This window comes from Acanthaster planci, linkage group LG05 (genome assembly GCF_054643075.1).
Source record: "Acanthaster planci isolate LZ-2023a linkage group LG05, COTS_SCS, whole genome shotgun sequence".
NCBI lineage: Eukaryota > Metazoa > Echinodermata > Asteroidea > Valvatida > Acanthasteridae > Acanthaster > Acanthaster planci.
Genome location: NC_141781.1, coordinates 17,556,144 through 17,575,372, shown reverse-complemented (window position 1 = coordinate 17,575,372; position 19,229 = coordinate 17,556,144). Strand labels below are relative to the sequence as shown.

Here is a 19,229-nt window from a genome sequence, read left to right as displayed (position 1 = left end):
TTTCAAATTCATTCAGCTAGCTGTGAAAGAAATGCTTTATTACAAATGTTACGAAGGCCGTTGAACGTCCTACCAAAGCTACTTCCTGTCTATCTAGACTGTGGTTTGTACAACTCCTTTTAATTTTTTGTTTTAAGAATGACGAAAAGGTGTCATGATAATTGACTTTGGGCACAGACAGCATCGTCTCTGTCTCTTCATTAAGTTTGCCAAAGAGTACACGTACATTACAAACTCTATCACTGACTTCCAACATTATTTTACCAACACTGAAAATCCAATTTTCAATGCTTCCTTCGCCCTCGCAATATAACTTTATTTTCGGTTAGAAGCTAAACAGTCAGAAAATGAAAGCTTCCCAACATTTTAATTGAAGACATGAATATGCATAAAATGTTACGCCGCACACTTTTAGCTCATGCAGCGTGTCCAACATGACACATTTTTTTCTATTAATAACATGCGCGCTCTTTCAAATTCGCAGCAATAAGCTATAAATGTCTTCTTTTGCAGCAGTTGCAAAAGTGTTAAGTTGTGGGAACGTACGCATCCATTCATTCTCTACAAACCATCCCTTCACAATTGTCTTAGACAAACACATAAGAAACAAGCACTTGTACTTCGAATGAAAAACTTTACAAATAAGTACGTCTTACATGTTTGCTCTTGATATCTGCAAATATGAACAAGACAGGTCGTGGAAATCCCACAAACTGTTTTTATGTGATGTTACTTGTCCCTACCAGACCTGTCATTGCTTTCTGTTATACAGCAAAATTAAAATATTCAACAGCCCTGCGAAACTTCCCACCTCTTGTAGCATTCGTCGCTGTTTCGATCCCATGGTGTATAAGCTGATTAAACTTCGTCCAAGCGCACTATGGTTGCATATTGTTAAAATTCAATATTCTAGCCCTACTATGCAATTTGTGCAGCTATTACATTTATCAGGCAATTATTATTACTTTGTATTTTACAAAAATTAAACAAGTCGTAAAACGTTTGATTCACTCAAGAATATCATTGCACAAACCAGATAGCATTCACAAAAATCTTGAACCTCCCCTCTGCTTGACTTCATTCTCAAAATTACAGCACCGTAAGACTACCAGCTTTATACCATCAGAAAATCTTTTTTGCCCTGTGTTGTTTCCTTTAAAACATCAGTTAAATTAGAATAAAGCCCACAGCGACTGCTTTTGTAAAATACATGCACTGAATTTGTAATTGGCAAAATCTTTTCTTAAATATGAATTCAACATGTGCGAATTTCCATGTCACGTTCAGAGCTTAACGCTTCGTGAATTCTTCCTTTGTGATTCCAGATCCACTGAGTTGCATGATCGACAGCAGTAAGTCCCGAAAATAATTTACTGTAGTTGTCACTTTATCAACCATTAAGCTCAGGAGACAATTTGCAGATAAATTAATAAAACGGAACTGATCGCGTCGGAATTGTGTCGAGTTACCATTTCTGATGGTGTGCTGCAGATATATTTTCCGATTGAGTAGTATGTTGTGACATTTCTGTACATTAGTGTCCATTAAAAGTGATATTCCATTCGACAGTGTCTTTGCAAATTTTTCTGTTTTTCAGAAACATTGTTAATATGTCTCTTGTTTCCCAATGCATTTTTGATAGCGCTGACGGCATTTGTTTGAAGGGGGGTATTCTGTGAAAATTTATCGATAGCTTACCAAAGCCTTCTATTCAAATCTATTGAGAAAAAAGTGGATTACTGAAAAAAAAGTAAGACGTTTCACAGTGTGTAGACTTGAACACAACACAACTTGAGTAAAGTGAGAGGATCAATCAATCAAGTGTTTGAGAGCAGTGCTTGTATACATACATGCTCCTCTGAGTCCTGATTTTCAATTTTCGGTTCCTTCTTGATTTTTCCGCTAGTGCCAAAATTGCATTTGTTGTGATATCATGCAAGGGAAAACCTGAAGTATTTTTGAACTAAAACTTGCTGAAATCGCAGATGTTTTCTTGTTTACGTTTTCATTCATTGTCGTTATAGTTCATGAGAGTAGGACAATAGCAAGTTTCCTACAAATATTTTCAATGAGCAAGTTTTGTATTTGCCAACAACGCCATCATTTTTCAGGAGACGTATGGAAAATATCCAAATATTTAAAAAGGTGCGTTTTCAATTAGAATAACCAAAGAGAGATGTCAAATAGTCTTTTTTTTCTTTTTTCGGTCTTTTTTGGAGTACAGAGTTGCTGGTCTAATCATTACAGCTTAATGGTTGTTAAAGATGCAACTGCATTTTAAAATGTAAACCTTTTGGATGATTTTGGAGATCTGTTATGAATTTACATTACGCTGGTGCACAATCGAAATAAAAAGGCTCATTTTCAGCAGTTTATTTTGAAAACAGAACGTGGAAAGACTTTCATTGGTGAATTCACCCATGATACACAGTGCCATTACACGAGCTCCACGTCAAAGTTAGATTTGGATGCTGTATGGTCAAACTTTTTTTTCCATTTGTAAGTCTTTTCCTTTCATGCTATGATACATGAGCTGGATCATCCGCTGTAGTCTCATCAGCCTTGCGCTCTGAAATCTGCTGGAATCTCCTCTACAAATAAAATAAACAAAACTCACAAATGTTAGTGATTGTGAAAGGGAATGATTTTCATCATTTTATCAGTGTAAAAATGATACTACTTTTCTCAGGACACCGAGGTAGATTACATGTATATCCAAACAAAAACATCTAACTATTCCTGTACTTACTGTTGCATTTATAAGACAACCTTGCCCAAATAATGCTTTCCTGTGAGAAGCAAAACAGACCAAGGCGCCCTCCCCGCAGTGTGGTATCAATCAGATAACCCGAATCTGCTACTAAGGCATCTCCTTCATACAGACGCACCCTGGCAAGAAATACATTTTTATCATCAGTGACAGCACAACTCTAGAAAGTTGCCGTAGAGTCATTTCGCTCAGACGCACTCTAATAATTAGCCAATCGATTTATTTCAGCTACATGTACATGAGAATCTCATTGTTAAATGGCTTAATCAGCTCAACTGGAGGACATTAGGATGAAGTAATTATTCATGGATTGCCTCAAAGTCTGACAGCAAGTCTTGATCACCGCAGTAACGACGGGCTACGTCTAGTTTGTATAACTTCTCTTTAGCATTAAAGAAATGAATAACTCGTCTCTAAGCAGCTAACCTTATGAGACCGATAGAGGGTCTGTGCTGCACAAACCAACGATAGGCCTGGTTGTCTTTCCAACCGTCCTTCAGAGGATCCTGCCAAAGGAGTGTTACCTATAAAACATAAAAGGCAGATCACAGTATAAAGACTGCACGATTCCAGCTTCTGCGCAATGAACGGGAAAGGTAAGACTAGTACGATAATAATGAACATCTGCCAATATGATGGCAGATTTACATAAATGCATCTCCTGATGTACCTGGTTGGTCGTGTTCCCTGTATGCCACAGTGCATTTCGCATCATCTCACCTGGTCCAGTTTCAGACTTGACCACCTGAAAATAAATTTCGTTTACTCAGCATTAATTGGCCAAAACGCTTTGTGGAACACCGATGAACTCATGAAATTATGAATCGTTTTTACAACTCGGATGTGGCCCCTTCCTGTTGTTGGTTTAAAAACTTTAAAAAACTTCGTATTTTTCTCATCAGAATAAAGTAAGGGAAGATTTCTCGCATTTTTGTTTTAACATTACAATTAATTAACTGAACATCACATTGTTGATATAAAATAAAATCAATATTCAAATAAAAAGTGAAAAGGGAAAAAGACAAGAAATAAGAATAAGACAAACTAAACCTTAAGTTGAAATCCTGGCTCTGCAACGGCTCTGAATGGTGTGGCTTCCCAATATGTCTGCAAACCTTGCTTCCACATCAAAGTGTAGAAACTTGCCGAATCTTGGTAGCCAAACACAAAGCCCGCATAATCATCATCTGTATTGGTGTTGACAAAGAAGGTTCCCTCGAAGTCCACACCATCAAATGCCTGGTAGGAAACTGCAAGGCCTGGGTCGCTGTTAATAGTCTGCATTATTTGCTTACCCTGTGAAAAGAAAACATAGTGGAGGATCTACTTTTAACGAAACGGGGTAAAATCAAGGTAAAGTTCTCGAAGAGCTGAGAACTCACCTTTGCACAGAATTTGAACAGTCAATTAATAGCAGAAAAACTTCAGATAAAAGAAAATGCATGTCCCCTCCTGAAAAATAAAACGCAATATAAAGAGCGTGGTATATGCATCCCTCTTCCACTGTTGTGTTGAAATAGTGCAGGGGTCCAGAGAATAAAGTCACGTAGAGTAAAATCACGAGAGGGTCCATCTTCTCTGATCAATTCATCATGAAAATTCTAAAATACATATATTGGCCAACAGAAATCTGATTAAAGAAATCAGAAAATATTAGATATTATTTCCAAAATGTGACAAAGGGTACACACTTGTGTCCGGCACTTTTCATGAACAGCCGGATGTATCACAACTTCAGATACTAATAGGCCTATAACCTTGTCTTTATACACAGATGTTCTTTTTCATGCTAGTTACACTGGTTGTCCTTACCTCATCAAACACAACCCACTTGGGATCGACTTGCGAGTCACCCTCAGGGTCAAGTACAATGGTTTGGAAGGATCTAAAGTCAGTACGTTGTATGGCCGAGTCCTCTGGGCAGGAGTCTTCATCATCAGGGACGCCATCAGTGTCAAAGTCAGTGTCACATACATCGCCTACGCCGTCCCCTGGAACAGCACATATATTATATCATTAAACACTTGATTAATTGCCACCATCCAGAGTACATTTAAAGTAAGCAAACTATTTTGAAATCTCATGCAATGGACGCAATTTTGTTTGGTATCTACCATTGGAATCTGCTTGATCTGGGTTGAATACAAGACGACAGTTATCTGTAACATCTGGAACACGGTCGTTGTCATCATCTTCATCGCACGCATCCCCTGACAATCAATTAAGGAAGAATGCAAATGTTTAACCCTTAGAACAAGACTAATCGCGACCACAAATTTCATACAAAAATCATGCAACCAGTTTGGTTACCCAGGCCATCTCGATCAGTGTCAAGCTGTGGGTTGTTGGCTACGTATGGGCAGTTATCTTCATTGTCTTGTATGCCATCACCGTCCCTGTAAACAAACCACGTGTAACCAAGTACTAAGTAGGGATAATAAATAGTTTAAGTAGATGGTGCATAGAAGGGCAACACCAGATATTAAAAAACAGAGTCACACATAAGCTGATGAATTAATATGGGTGAAAACATAATCCCATTAATATATCAATTAATCAAATAAATCAGCTGCTGGCAGTATGCTTAGGCCCTTGGCAAGCCACTTCGCCCGGGGCCCCAACTTGCCTCTCTCCACCCAGGAGTATAAATGGGTACAAGCATTAGCGGGGGAAGCAACCTGCGATGAACTGGCATCCCAACCAGTGTGAATGGATATATTCTCACTTGTTTCATGCCAAGGAAACTGGAGATAAACACCGGTCTGATAAGCCAAATTGGCACGGACCAGACTTGCGTGCTATATTGTTTCTTGCTGATTTTTCCTTTACTTTTCTGTCTTTGTCGAGGCATCCATTTCATGAATCGTATATCAAACATTATCTTTAGGAGGCCTATGTAAATTCTTTACCAAGTTCAAATGAAACAGTTTACTGAAGCAAATTCAAGAAAAAAGAATATACGATGTAGCCCCATTTAATTCTGTTTATTGTCGAGAACACTTTCGAAGCCGTACATTGCCAAATTGAATAGGACTGGGTTTCTTCAACCACGCCCCCCCCCACTTTCTTTTGATTTAAATTTAAGGACGTTCCTTACGTGTCAATGTTTGTATCGCATTCATCTCCAAGCAAATCATCATCTTTGTCACTCTGAGATAAAAAGCAAACAAATAAGCAGATTAGAATTGGGTCTATCTGATTCAAATATGGAAACACCCGTCTAAAAAATTGGTTGAAACAAAATCAAAGACAGTATAAAATGAAATCATCCCCAGCGGGGATCCAGGTGGAGGAGGGGTTAGGGAAACGCCCCAACCCACTCTATTTCAAAAAGGTAAAAAATGTTGAAACTAATAACAAAATTCTAAAATAAGTGCATCAATACCATTGTAAACAATTTATGCCATGTAATGTTTCATCATCGTTCGGCTTGTCTGCAAAAATTGAGACATTATTTAAAACAATTTCCGGCCTGAACCCCCCCCCGGAAAAATACCTGGATCCGCCCCTGCACCGATAACGGCCTATTTCCAAATGTCTAAATGTCACTTGCATTATTCACTGAAAAAGCTTCCTACTAGTGCATCGTCTGCACTTATGTTGCTACGTACATAATTATCGTAAACATGCATGCACTATGAAACACTTCATAGGGCCAGTGATGATCCTAGAATTTGTGCACACTTGGTGTGCAAAAACGGCATTGCAGCTCCACTCTTACCTGACTGGGATTGAAGATGTAACGGCAATTATCGCATTCATCTCCCCATCCATCATCGTCTGTATCCCATTGATATGGATTCTGTTTGTAGACGCAGTTATCAACAACATTGATTACACCTGCGTGCAAACCAATCACAGCACTTTGCCTTTTATAGCGATCAATGGAATAAACTCTTGGATGCCGAAATACATGTAAAGCTAGCTGTTAGAGATTTCTTTCACATTAAACTGTGAAGAAATTACTGCGCACCATCGAAGTCGGCCCATAGCTACATGTGATAACTTCATCTGGTGTACCCTGAACGTATTAAAAACCTGTCATGTCTATCCACGGTACAATCACAAAGCATAGAACTTCACATATAAGAAGTCAGAGAGGGTTTGTTTACATGGTATCTTTGATTAAAATGGGGGGGGGTGATGTTTACAATTATTTACTGATGAATCAATCACGTGGCATATTGACAACTTATGTGGAAACATACCGTCATTGTCGATATCGTCATCACAAGCATCACCTACTCCATCCCTGTCTGTGTCGATCTGTTTGGGGTTAAACACTCTCGGGCAGTTGTCACACTGGGTGCCAATTTTGTCAAAGTCCTCCCCTTCTTCTTGCTTTGGATTACCTACCAAAGGACAGTTGTCCTGTGGAGAATATCGCATTTCAAACACCATTGGTATACGGTTGAATAACACATGCATATAACTTCATCCTTGCACATTTTCATTAACTAAGATGCAGTCACTGCAAAATTGGGGTGATAAATTTAACACTCCCACTGTTATCACAGGACTACACCAACACTTTTCACTGGTATTAAAAATTTTGGTGTTATTTGGTGTTATGTTTAGCACCCGGCCTCCGGTTTATTGTTAGACTTCTAGATATGCAAACTAACGCCATCGGTGTTAAAGTAGCACCCTATGATGTAGTCATATGATAACACCAAAAAGTGTTGATTTTAACACCACAGTTTTTGCAGTGGTCGTTGCAATGACAGGCATGTTAAAATCTGGTCAGTTTTCCAAAACAAATGTCACGCTGATGTTCCGGTAAGTTCTACGTTCTATGTCCCGGATCAGGAGAACAAGTTAAACAACATAATGCTGACAAGTTTTTAAAAATTGGTGTTCACATGGCTATAACACTGCAAAAAAACCTGTGTCAGCAGACGACCATACCAACACTTTTCACAGGTGTTACCATTTTTGGTAATATTTCAACACTGTTGGTGTTACTTTTAACACCCTCCAGTGCAATGCAATATTTGTATGTGTGTAAAGTAACACCAGCGGTATTAAAGTAACACATTTGGGTGTGATCATTTTATAACACCAAAAGCTGTAGCTATTAACACCAGAGTTTTTGCAGTGAATAAGCGTAAAATTGGACAAATTTAAAGATAATTCTGTCACAAAAACTTTTCCAAACTCCACCTCCAAAACATTTGAAGCACTTACTGGTAAGTTGAGCACTCCGTCACCATCTGCATCTGAGTCACATATGTCGCCGATTCCGTCACCGTCCACATCTTCTTGGCCGCTATTTGGGATTCTTACGCAGTTGTCCTGTTAGGGATTCCAGGCATGTAGTAACAGAGTAATTAATACAATAAACACTAAATCTTGCGTTAAAAATGTATTCTTAGCAATTAGCTGAGCTGGTATTGACGACGGACAAAACTGAAACACCAATCTGCTCCCAAATGATAGATATAATGCTTAAGTTTCCTTGTATACCATCTTTATGTGCTGTAACTGCACGTACCTTCATGCAATGTTTGTCCATACACGGTTGTTTCACATCAGGATATCCATCTATATCTGTATCGATACCACAGACGTAACCATTGCCAGCCCATCCAATGTCGCACTGTTATTAAGTGGCATTGAAAACATACAGGATGAAGGGATCAATAAAGTACCATTGGACACAGTACAAAACAGACAAAACGTGTTCTTTCCTCCATGAGACTGTAGCAAGCCACTTGTATGTAGGTGTAATGTTAATGTTTAAAGTGCGTTCCTTTATAACATGACGACCATAAAGCGTATACGCACTATATAGCTGGGTACATCTGCCCAAAATAACAATTCCGTTATTACGCTAAAAGAGCCCTGGTGGATTCCAACCCTCGACAATTTTGCCGTTATCGCTACACTGCATTTTTTCACGATCCCGGCCTCCAGGGTTATAATTCTTTGAGGGCATTTTCAAAACACTTTTTTTGAAAATCAAAGAATACAAAGCTGAAGAAAAATTGTTTCCATGAAAATTCATTGCAGCGACGTTTTTAGGGTTAAACACACCTTGCAAATGTCTACTGGGTTGCAATGCATTCACCGGGCAAATCAAAGGATAATTTAGCTCTTTTTTTACAAATGAATGAGTTCTCATACATGTACCCACATTCCACGGTACTCATTAAAGTTTTTCAACCTTACCTCACAATAATACTGGCCATTTCTTTTTATCTTGCATTCTGCGTGCTCGTGGCAGGAAAAGGTTGTACCATCAGGACACAATCGGGGCCTTGTGCATCCAACAGTCTGGTTACCACGGAAACCTTCTAAACACTCACCACAGATGTACGATCCCTAAGTGGAAATCAAGGCATATTATGACAACATAGCAAAATAATTTCATGTCTAAAATTCAAAATCAATGGTGTATACGCAGGATATGAGTTCAGACTTACTTGCGTGTTTATGCACCGAGAATTGGCAACACACTGCCCATTGTTGATGTTGCATTCGTTGATGTCTCGGCAAATCTAAAGATAATATGATGATATTTAGTCACATTAAATAATTCAGATGTATGAGCATACTTGGAGAACATTAATGAAAAATCATTTATACCGTACCATCTATTTGATCAAAACAAATAATTTGCCATTGAAATTGCTCAATAATGTTTCGTTGAGTGAGATTTTCAGTTACGTTCTGCTGGGTATTCAGCGTTAGATTGAGTAAGGTCGGGGTGGGATGGGTTCAGATTGGTTTTGGTTGTATTGCGTAAACAGTTGTATTGCGTTGTGGCTGTATTTCATTGCTCGAAATACCTTTTCCATGAAACCTTACGTTTTAAAATAGTCGGAATGCCGTTAGGGGCCGTCCCTAATGTACGTACGCACGAAGGGGAGAGGGGTGTGGTGGTGTTGCGTACACCATGTGTACAGATGGGGACGGGGGTTCTAGCCAGTGCATACCGTATGCAAACCGAAAGATTGCCTTCCATGAATCTTCATCATATCAGTACACTTTCTCATACAAATAAATATCAGAATCAGCTTTTGTGCATCGAAATTCAACCGCTGTATTCTCCACCATCCACCCCACCTTTTATCCTCCCGTGCCAACGCCATTATTAGAAAATCGAAACAATGCACGACAGAAAGACGAGCAGCGTCTTCCGGAATTGTGGAATGCGTATGCGTAGAGAGGGAGGTGGTTGGAGCCACTGCGTACGCCATGCGTACAGGGGGAGAGTATAAAAAAAAGTCGGCATGTCGCGCGTACGTACTTTATGGACGGCCTCTTACAGTATATAAGAGTATGCGTTACATTTGCACCTGTCTAGTTCGCCTGGCTGCTGCTAAGCCAACACCATCAATTCCTACTCCAGTGAAGCCACTCGGGCATGGTGTGCATCTGAATCCGGGTACAAGATTAACACAATTGGCAGCAGGTGAGCAGGGGCTGGCGAGCAAACACTGCAAAAGGGAGTATTGCATGTCAGTAAATGGTTGATTGGGATTGTTTGTTTTAATATCATAGCAACGAAACACCTACACACATATTCCAACAAAATGTCTAATACCATTAGATATCTCAATGGACAGGCAATGATCAGTTACTTATAAATATTTATCATTCACTGAGAAATAACTGCGTAGTAGTTTGCATAACACATCGGAAGGAATGAAGTCTTTATGTTTTAAGCATGACAATACGTTAACTTCACAAAAAAATCCCCGATCTACTGTTTCCTTACTTCAGACCTTTTAGCTTTTGGTTCTCTAGTCTATTGTGATGAAAATAATACAAAATGGATTTAGATCTAAATGGGCGATGTTCGTTCCTTTACTCGTCCCTTTCAAGGTTACATTTTATGTAGCACAGGAGAACATAAAACAACTGTTATTTCTCTCTTTTCTTTGGTAACCATAAGAAAAATACATAAACAGTGAAAACAAATTCAACCAGCTAACAAACTGAGGTTTATAACTTGTAATTTCATGAACCACTTTTATTTGAATTCAAAACGATAAGCATGTTTACGTACCGTACTTTTTCCCAGAATTATTCTTTGTATGTCATAAGTATTAACAGAATGAGCAGAGAGGGATAGCCTGTGATTTTTCTAGCTGACAAGAATTCTAACCTCATTTATGTCGGTGCAATGGGTTCCATTGCCTTGGAAACCGTCTGGACATGGTCCACACAAGTAGCCAGTGGGTGTGTCGGTGCACCTGACTGTGGGAAAGCAAGGACTCGACCCACATCGCTCGTATTTCTCAGGAGGAACTGGAATAATAAACAATATTTTATTTCACTTTACTAAAGGGAGACATGCTGTAAGTAACCGTCAATCAGGCACCTAATATCATGACTGCTGATTAGATTGCTCGGAATGTTGAGAAAAATGAAATACCGTCTGTCTGAGAAGGATACAATACTACAATGCCTGGCACACCACTGAGGAAATTTGAATGAACTTGAATGAAACCTGAAAGGATATCTCTCACTTGAAAATATTCACTAAATGCAGTCAAGTCCATAGTTTCAATATAAAGATGTGTGTTCCCATTTACCGCCTTATAGGACTCTAGAATCAAAAGGTAGGACTTTCCCACAGTATGTGTGATCTTACTAGTTGTGTTCTCACGACACATGGAGCATCTTTGCATCACTCCACGAAGACGAGCAATTTCTTTTGTCTATAGAAAATAGAAAAATCAAAATCGTACATTTTAAAATGGCTATTTTAAAACTAACTTCCCAAAATATATGTCAGTGCAATCAAGCATTTTAAGGACTGTTTACAATTACTACAGAGTAGGCCTACTTCTTTTAATAAGTGTACACAACTTTGCAGGAACTTGATATCTTACCAGCGAGCTTCCACAACTCTGTGAATACAATGTACATTAAGTGGACAGTGTGAACTCAAATTCATGGTTTGTTTCAGTCCATTATTTGTGAATTCTCCGACAGAAAATATTTTCTGTTTCTCCGTATAATGAAGCATTCTCAGAGAGAACATTTTCTGTTTCTCGGTATAATTAAAGATTCTTGGTCTTTTCTTCCCTTTTTAACACTGCCATGTCCCTACATTTGATTCATTTTCTATTTTTTTTTGCTAAAATGATGTGGACGGCTACTTCCTAACTGAATTAAAAAATTAATCACCGAAATGCCCCCTAAATGGCAGGTTCACAGTGGTTCTGAACGCTGTGACGAAAGACTAAAAACCTACTTTGCTGCATTTACTTCGAAAAACTATTTCAAAAATTCATCATTTATGCACTCTGAAAAAAATTTCACACTTCTGTAAAACCCGATGTTTTCATGACCAAATATTTTAATAGACTCTTGCTAAGAATAAGCAATTTAACCACCTGTTCGCTGAGTTCATTTTGTAATACGTAGATGGCATCAACAAGAGAACTCATGGAATCCATGAGGACCAACGTTCCCGAAGCTAAAAGAACAATAATAAAAGGCCGAACATTAACATACACTCCGAAACTCTCTTTACATTAAATGCTAGGTTTCCCTGCCCACATTTCTTTCAATAGCATTTTAACTTCTCTGAACTTTTACCATGGTTTTTACTTTTTGAAAAAAATGTGGCGTGTGCGTCATGTGAACCAAATTAGAAACATTTTATTTGTTTTTTTACTATTAGGATTAAAATGAATAAAGTGGGTAATCTGAAAACGTGAAAGATTTTAAGGACAACATTATCAAGAATTAACGCGATCAACATATATACTGAGATGACACTTTGAAGTCACGTTTCTTACAGGTATGTTAAGGTAACTTCAGTTTGGAATTTCTATCATTCAGACAGAGAATAATTTTTGGTATTTCCAAGTTTTAAAACAATGCGTATCAAGAACATATAAACCGACTGAGCTATTTTTTCCCTACCTTTAAGGTGACTGACTTCTGCCACCTGATTCCTAACCATTCGAAGATAGAACAACTTACCAACACCCTCCCTTTCTCGTTCATCTAGTGGCTGGCAACCCATTGATCCTAATGCTTCCTCCAAAGAACCTCCAAACAAAACCTTGACATTTTGAACTCTGCCCTGTTGGATTAAGATATGATAATAAGGACCTAGTATGACAATTTGGCGAATATGAACGATGAAGTATGCATTGACTGCGCTCAGTGATCAATATCGGGTTAAGGCGCCTTTCCTTATTCGCGTCAACACTTGCGTCAAGCGTTGCGTATCCGTCAAAATCGCTCTCGGTGTGATTTTACAACGCAACGCACACGAGTGTTATGTTAATGAAGTCGATTTTTGTTTCCGTGAAAGTGAAACACATAAACGCAACGTGTACGTAACGCATCCCCAAAGCGTACATATGGAAAGACGCCTTTATCTGAAAACTTATTATGCGTTCACATGCCTGTGCTTTCCAGGTGCAGCATCTTCAAAACTAAGTTTTCACTGTGTTTATATTTTTCAGCACTAGACAGCTAATAAGCATGAGATACTTCAGTGAATGAGATACTACAGAGATGAGAATGAGATGAGATACTGCAATGAAAGGATTAAAGCTCTTGAAGTCTCAAATTATAGATAAAGATCTATGGCCGTTAAGCTTCCACTTCCCTTGTAAGTTTTTCGTTCAAAAACAGTTTTCTAATAACTATTGAGATTGCTGTAAGTTTTGCATATTGGTACTCATAGAACTCTGGACCCAACAAGACATTCTGAATCAATTCGTCATTTCTTCATGAAATTGTATCGGAATTTTATCACGCCTTTGTTTGTAAAATTTGAACAAATGAGCCCAGACTTCTTACTCCAACTTTTAAACGGTCAAGAACTTTGACAAAAGTACCCTACCAGAAGAGGTTTTGGTGAGGTGATGAGTCCACTCTGTCCGACCCTCAACTGCGCCAGATTCAAGGCTTTCTTGTTAAATGCTCTCCCCAAACGGCTTGTTATCACTTGTGGTTTGCCGACGGGGTCACAGTCGATGTAAAGAGTAATCTCGTTCTTGGACTCTTGCAGCTTACTCAGGTGAACGATAACTGTGTGCCAACTTCCGTCCATCGTTTTGACACTTGGAAACTCTAGGGTGCGACTGTTATCTCCTACCATGTAACTGAATTTTACTGGGAAAATAACCACGTATTAAGACAAATGTTAGAACACAATCTATTTTAAGTTTAAGACGAAAAACATTTTTTGCACCATACCAGCAAACCTACATTTCTGCTACTCTGAGAAGCTGTGAGAAGATCTGCGCAAAAGTCCCATTCCATTGGGCCCATTCCCTTTCGCTTGTCGCCCAGCACCCTTGCACAGATATTAGTGAAGGAAATACATGTACGTCACATTGGGTCGCAACTTACGACGCGCGGAGCACTGTGGGTAAATTTTCTGCCAGGTGCGTGAGCTGGCTCAATGCGTGAACATTAACGGTGGTTATCACTTCAATTGTTTCCTTTTTCTTCCTCATTGCTGAAAATATTCTCACTACGCTTGATTCGTTGATCCACAGTTTATCAAGATAACCAGTGATTTAAAATATGTAGCCAAAAGACACGTGATCATTTATACCTAGTGAGAAGATAAAATACCACACTAATTTGTTCCAACTTTCATGCTTTTATTACGTAGACGACTCTTTGCCCGTGCCAAACACTACCACTGGCGAAACCCAAAAATTGAATAACGCTTCGCTAACAGTCAGTAATAACCTCGCAGTCAAAGGTCGTGCACAATGTAGCCAATCACAGTGCAAGGCCATCAGCCCTTTCCAGCACCCTGTGTGGGCGCTGGGCAGCGAGCGAACCATTCCCTGAGCTGAGACTACTGGGCTTGGTTGGGTTTGCTAATCTCAAATGTAGAACATTTTGCATTTGCACCACAACGGATTCTTCCGTATAACTCACTACGCCGGCTGATGGACAAGTTTTTTGGTGATACAAAGCATGTATTTGTAAGCAACAATTTTACTCAATTTGTTCTTACCTGAAGATATTCGCTGTATGACTGATACTCTTCTTTTGGTATACTGCGTGTAAAAAAGCCATGCCTTACGCGCAGGCCGGTGTATGCAGTAATAGTTGGAATATAAAATAACATCGTAAAGTAGCGTTATTATTACCTTTGCCACCTGCTTCGCGAGTTCCATCAAACATGATCTCTATGCAAGGATGTATGCTGTTTATGGAGTAGACTCCAGTTAAAACGCTCTGTACACCTGAAGTAAGCTTTACCCGCGCCACAAAATACACATCGTCTTGATGTCGCAGCTCTTGTGCCAGGGTTTTCAGATGGACCTCATCTGCGATAAGCGAGTTATATTGAAGGCGACCGTCAAACTCATATGAGTCACCAAATAAGCTCGAGCCATCGTCTAGTACAACAGAAACACCAGAAACTCCTTGGGTCTTGATTGGGAACAGGTCGAGGAGGTTCATCTCTGAAACTGAAAAAAAAGAAAAGGAACATGTAACGATATTAATAGTTTTTTCTCAAAGGCATTATGAACATATGCGACGACAATTTGGGGAAACATTTGTTCTTGACCATTATGTCCGCAGGCCCATTTTGTCCGCAGGCCCATTATGTCTGCACCATGTCGTCAATGGAAATCAATATCCTCTACAATGACATGGGAACATATTGGTTTTACTCCATGAATGATTCTTTTTCCGTTTCAATGACAGTGACGGGCCAGTCACACAAATAAAACTAATTAACTGGAGGTTTTGAAGACAAAAACTGAAATTTGACGAATCCTGGCAAGGTTTGCGAAATCCTTCTCGCAAATTTCGTCAGTCCTTCGTAATATCATATTTTTGTTTGATATTCAAAAATGAAGCGGATGGTTTTTGCATTGCGTGCGCTTAAAACGGAGACCATTAGGTCAGGCTGAGATGAAGCAATTTATGTTCAGACATTTTAAGAGTAACCAGTGAACAGACACGTTTTATTGAGACTAACAAACAGTAATAATTCATGGCAAATAACAACGGAAATCTGAAGTGCAAATAACATTTTTGAGTTCAAAGTAACATTTTTAAAGTGCAAAAATACATAAAGAATACATGGTGTACCCGAAAAAGAATTACAATTGAAACCCAACGAATACAAACTGCTGTCGAATCTCTATATGTTTCAGACAGAATTTGCATTACATCATTTATTAGCTTTTCAAGAACACAAACCACAAAATCTGTGGAAACAAACATGATAGGTTTCAGTTTTGTAAATTTAACTATGTTTCATAACTAAATGAAAGCCTTTTTATTTTTACTGTTTCAAACCTCTCCAGCTCAGGACAACCGTGACGTTACAAACCCAGGAATAATTCCTTTCCTTGCCCTCATTTAGGATTATAACTATGAAATCTTAAACACCAGTACTGCTTCATAAATCAACACTTTCCACATGAAGAAGATTCGCTGTATGTGGGAGGGAGAAGGGAGTAATCATAAATGTCGTCTCTATCTACGTCTCGTACGTTTGGTGGCTTGGAGTTCGGCCGCAACTATGAATTTTGTTTTTTCTGGACTTTTTTTTTTAAGTATTTCTGTGGCTACGAAAATCAGGGAAACCAGTCTGTGTAAGCAAGGTTCAATCGGTCGATATTATCCTTTTGTTAACAGGGGATTCAGGATTATTCCAATAAGATTGCTGCGGTGAATTAGATTTTTGTAGAAGAGAGAGGGATGAGATTTGTTATCTGCATCAACAGGTCCACTCCTCACTTCTTTCTTGCAGTTTGATTTTGCTTCACGGACGAGGGGTCTGTTTGCATATACCTGTACATATATATAGTAGAGTTTTTTTGGGGGGGGGACCAGCATGGAGAGAATTTTCCTGTCAGTTTAATACACTGGCAGAGATACCAACATTCGTGCTTAGTTGAGCTTCCTAGAAAGTATGAGTGAATTTTCCTTAATTTTAAAAGCACAATATTTAACTGGTCTAATGCAAGGCCACGATAGTGGGTGGGTTACACTGGTCAACACACACATTAAAGACTTATTCCATCATCACTGTGGAAAAATAACAGCCTACATTAATATACCCGCAAGGAATTTAAAAAAAAAATTCTGACAACAATGAAAAATACGTCTCAGTGCAAGCCTGAACTGAACTGAATCTGCTTGCCCTGAAGAAGGTACTCAGTTACCGAGAGCTCGGTAATCACATATTCCAGAGCACTGATTTTATATTATATTCTTGTTGATACTCTGCGCGCACACATCATGCCTATTCATGAGGCGCATGCACTCACGCATAAAACTTCAACATGTGGAACCATTTGAATAGTAAAGGAATTCACTCCTATAGTGTTCTATAGAAAACAAAATTGCGTTGCGTCGTCGCCCCGACGCCAAGACGCAACGCTATAACGGCTCCGTCGAGTCTTGCCTTCGTATCATGCTGTCGTGACGTCGCGTCTTGCCCTCGTAGCGTCGCGTCGTACTGTTGCGTCCCTGTCACTGTATGGTTTCTATCCGGTTCGTAAGTGTGACATCACTTCAGTTTAAACCACGCCTACTGCACATGCATTGATTGCCGTTTACATGGAACCATAGAACTGGAAGTTAGTGCAACCTTAGTGATCTTCCAATGGGAGCCTGCAAAATCGTGATGCGTCCGCCTTTGTGAGGAAACCACTTACGAACCGGCTACATTGTGCTTTAGGCTTTTGCGTCCTGGTGACGTGCCGTCGTGTCGTTGCACCGTCGTGTTGTACCGTACTTCGTGTCGTCGTATCTTGCCGTCGTGCCTTATTTTCTGAAATTAGCTGTTGATTATCACAAATACTGGGCTGTATGTGGACACAGCAGAGCGGACAAAATGGGCCTGCAGACACGAAGGGGCAGACATAATGGGCCGCAGACACACGGGACAGACGTAATGGGCCTGCAGACGCAATGGGCAGAGTAGTGTAATTTAGCTGAGTTTGTTCCATGCTAAAACTGTCTGGAAATAAGCAATTGGGCAATTGGTGATTTCAAATAGATTTTGAAATAGATTTTGATAATAAACATACATTTACATTTCTTCATAAATACATGAAGATGATATTCTTTTATTTTCTTAAACAAATAAAAGACTAAATAGTGTCATGAATTAGCCCATATATAAAAAGACCAGCATGAATTGAATCATGTTCTATGTATAAACTGCAAAGCTAAACTTTCCAAAAGTACAGTAGGTGGCGCATATACTGTCCTACAGACTAACAGAATTATATCAATTTGTACATCTGCCATATCTGAAGTCACTCGCTGATCTATTTCAGTCGTACATCTTCCATTCCGTCATATTTGTCCGTTGACTGGAGGAATGCCCATCTTCAAATTCAATTATGGCTCAGCGGACGTATTATTTGCAAAGAGACAGGCTACCTTGTTTGTGATACGCTCCAAGAGCAGAAGTGAGTGAAAGAGCCAGGTTTGCCGTAAAAGCCACTGAGCATTGATCAGTCTGACAAGATTGGAAGCAATTGCGAGTGATGTGCTTGGAGGGATGCAGAGACATCCACCGCAGAGTCCAATTCGCTTGGAATGGCGACTCAACACGAAGAAGCTCCGGTATCCCCAGTGAAATCCAGTTGATTCAACTATTTCTAGCTCTATTAAATTCCACAAATATCTGACCCACAAAACACATTTTATGTTGATGTGGTATTTCTTTTTTACCTAGCAGTAACTGTTGCATGCAGCAGAGCCAATCTAATGCTTAGTAATAAAGCTGTGGTGGTTCAAAAGGAATATCCAGTACTTAAATAATATGCCACATTACATTACATTACACCTGTAACATAATCGAGAATACTGCATCACGCCCCTCCCCCACGCACAAATGTCACATATGTTATTATGTCTGTAGCTATGAACGGGGAAGATTTTGTTGGAATTCGTACAAAGTTTTGAAATTGTTTCATAAAATTTCCTCCTCCTTTTTGAATCTTTGACAAAACACTTTGTCAGCACTAAAATCTCCCCACCAAGAATACTGGATGCGATAAAATAATGCACTTTACTGCACTCACAAGTTAAGTCTGTATTCCAAACTTACCTCCATTTTTTGCCTGGATGAGAAGAAGGTTGCAGAAACATGTCAACGGCAAGATCCAAACCCAATTCAGCGTGTGCCCCATCTGTCATGAGAACAGTAATGGCATTAGAAATTAAAATGCTATCCATAATTACCTTTTAAAAGAACACTTTTCTATGAGGTGATTATAAATGATTTGTTCAATAAAATTCCGTTTGAAAGTGTTTGCAGCGAGTAATCAATATTGACTTTTTCAACATAAAATCCAAAGTGTAAGAATCTCCGATGATACCTTCATATCAGATGAACTTGGGTACAATAAAGATTTCCGGAGCAACGAACCAATACGCTCACTTTCTCCAGCAGTTACCGAGCAAAATAAGTTGAGATCGCTGTCAGATGAAAGATGTTATGCCGTTGACGTTCCCGAGCAAACTGGCTGAGCAGTGTTCA

The 19,229-nt window shown here is 39.2% G+C and overlaps 1 protein-coding gene across 1 annotated transcript; it reads right to left on the bottom strand.

Annotated features, from left to right (window-relative positions):
- LOC110987632 (cartilage oligomeric matrix protein-like) lies at positions 1-19,229 on the bottom strand. The gene is made up of 24 exons (XM_022250515.2): positions 19,069-19,229; positions 18,798-18,879; positions 14,860-15,183; positions 13,590-13,861; positions 12,716-12,818; positions 12,121-12,203; positions 11,373-11,439; positions 10,884-11,026; positions 10,072-10,212; positions 9,196-9,270; positions 8,942-9,094; positions 8,265-8,369; positions 7,958-8,065; positions 6,979-7,141; positions 6,492-6,610; positions 5,868-5,920; positions 5,081-5,166; positions 4,885-4,980; positions 4,583-4,761; positions 3,821-4,066; positions 3,441-3,515; positions 3,197-3,294; positions 2,750-2,889; positions 1-2,591 (listed from the first exon to the last, which is right to left on the bottom strand). The coding sequence occupies exons 1-24, from the start codon at positions 19,072-19,074 to the stop codon at positions 2,557-2,559; spliced, it is 2,952 nt and encodes a 983-aa protein (XP_022106207.1). The 5' UTR covers positions 19,075-19,229; the 3' UTR covers positions 1-2,556.

What these genes read in the sequence shown, in the direction of transcription:
- LOC110987632 (XM_022250515.2), bottom strand. An exon ending in TGACGATATCGACAATGACG is followed by an intron (nt 6,611 to 6,978) that starts GTATGTTTCCAC and finishes GTTTGCACGCAG; the next exon opens with GTGTAATCAATGTTGTTGAT. An exon ending in TGCGATACAAACATTGACAC is followed by an intron (nt 5,167 to 5,867) that starts GTAAGGAACGTC and finishes GTTTGTTTACAG; the next exon opens with GGACGGTGATGGCATACAAG.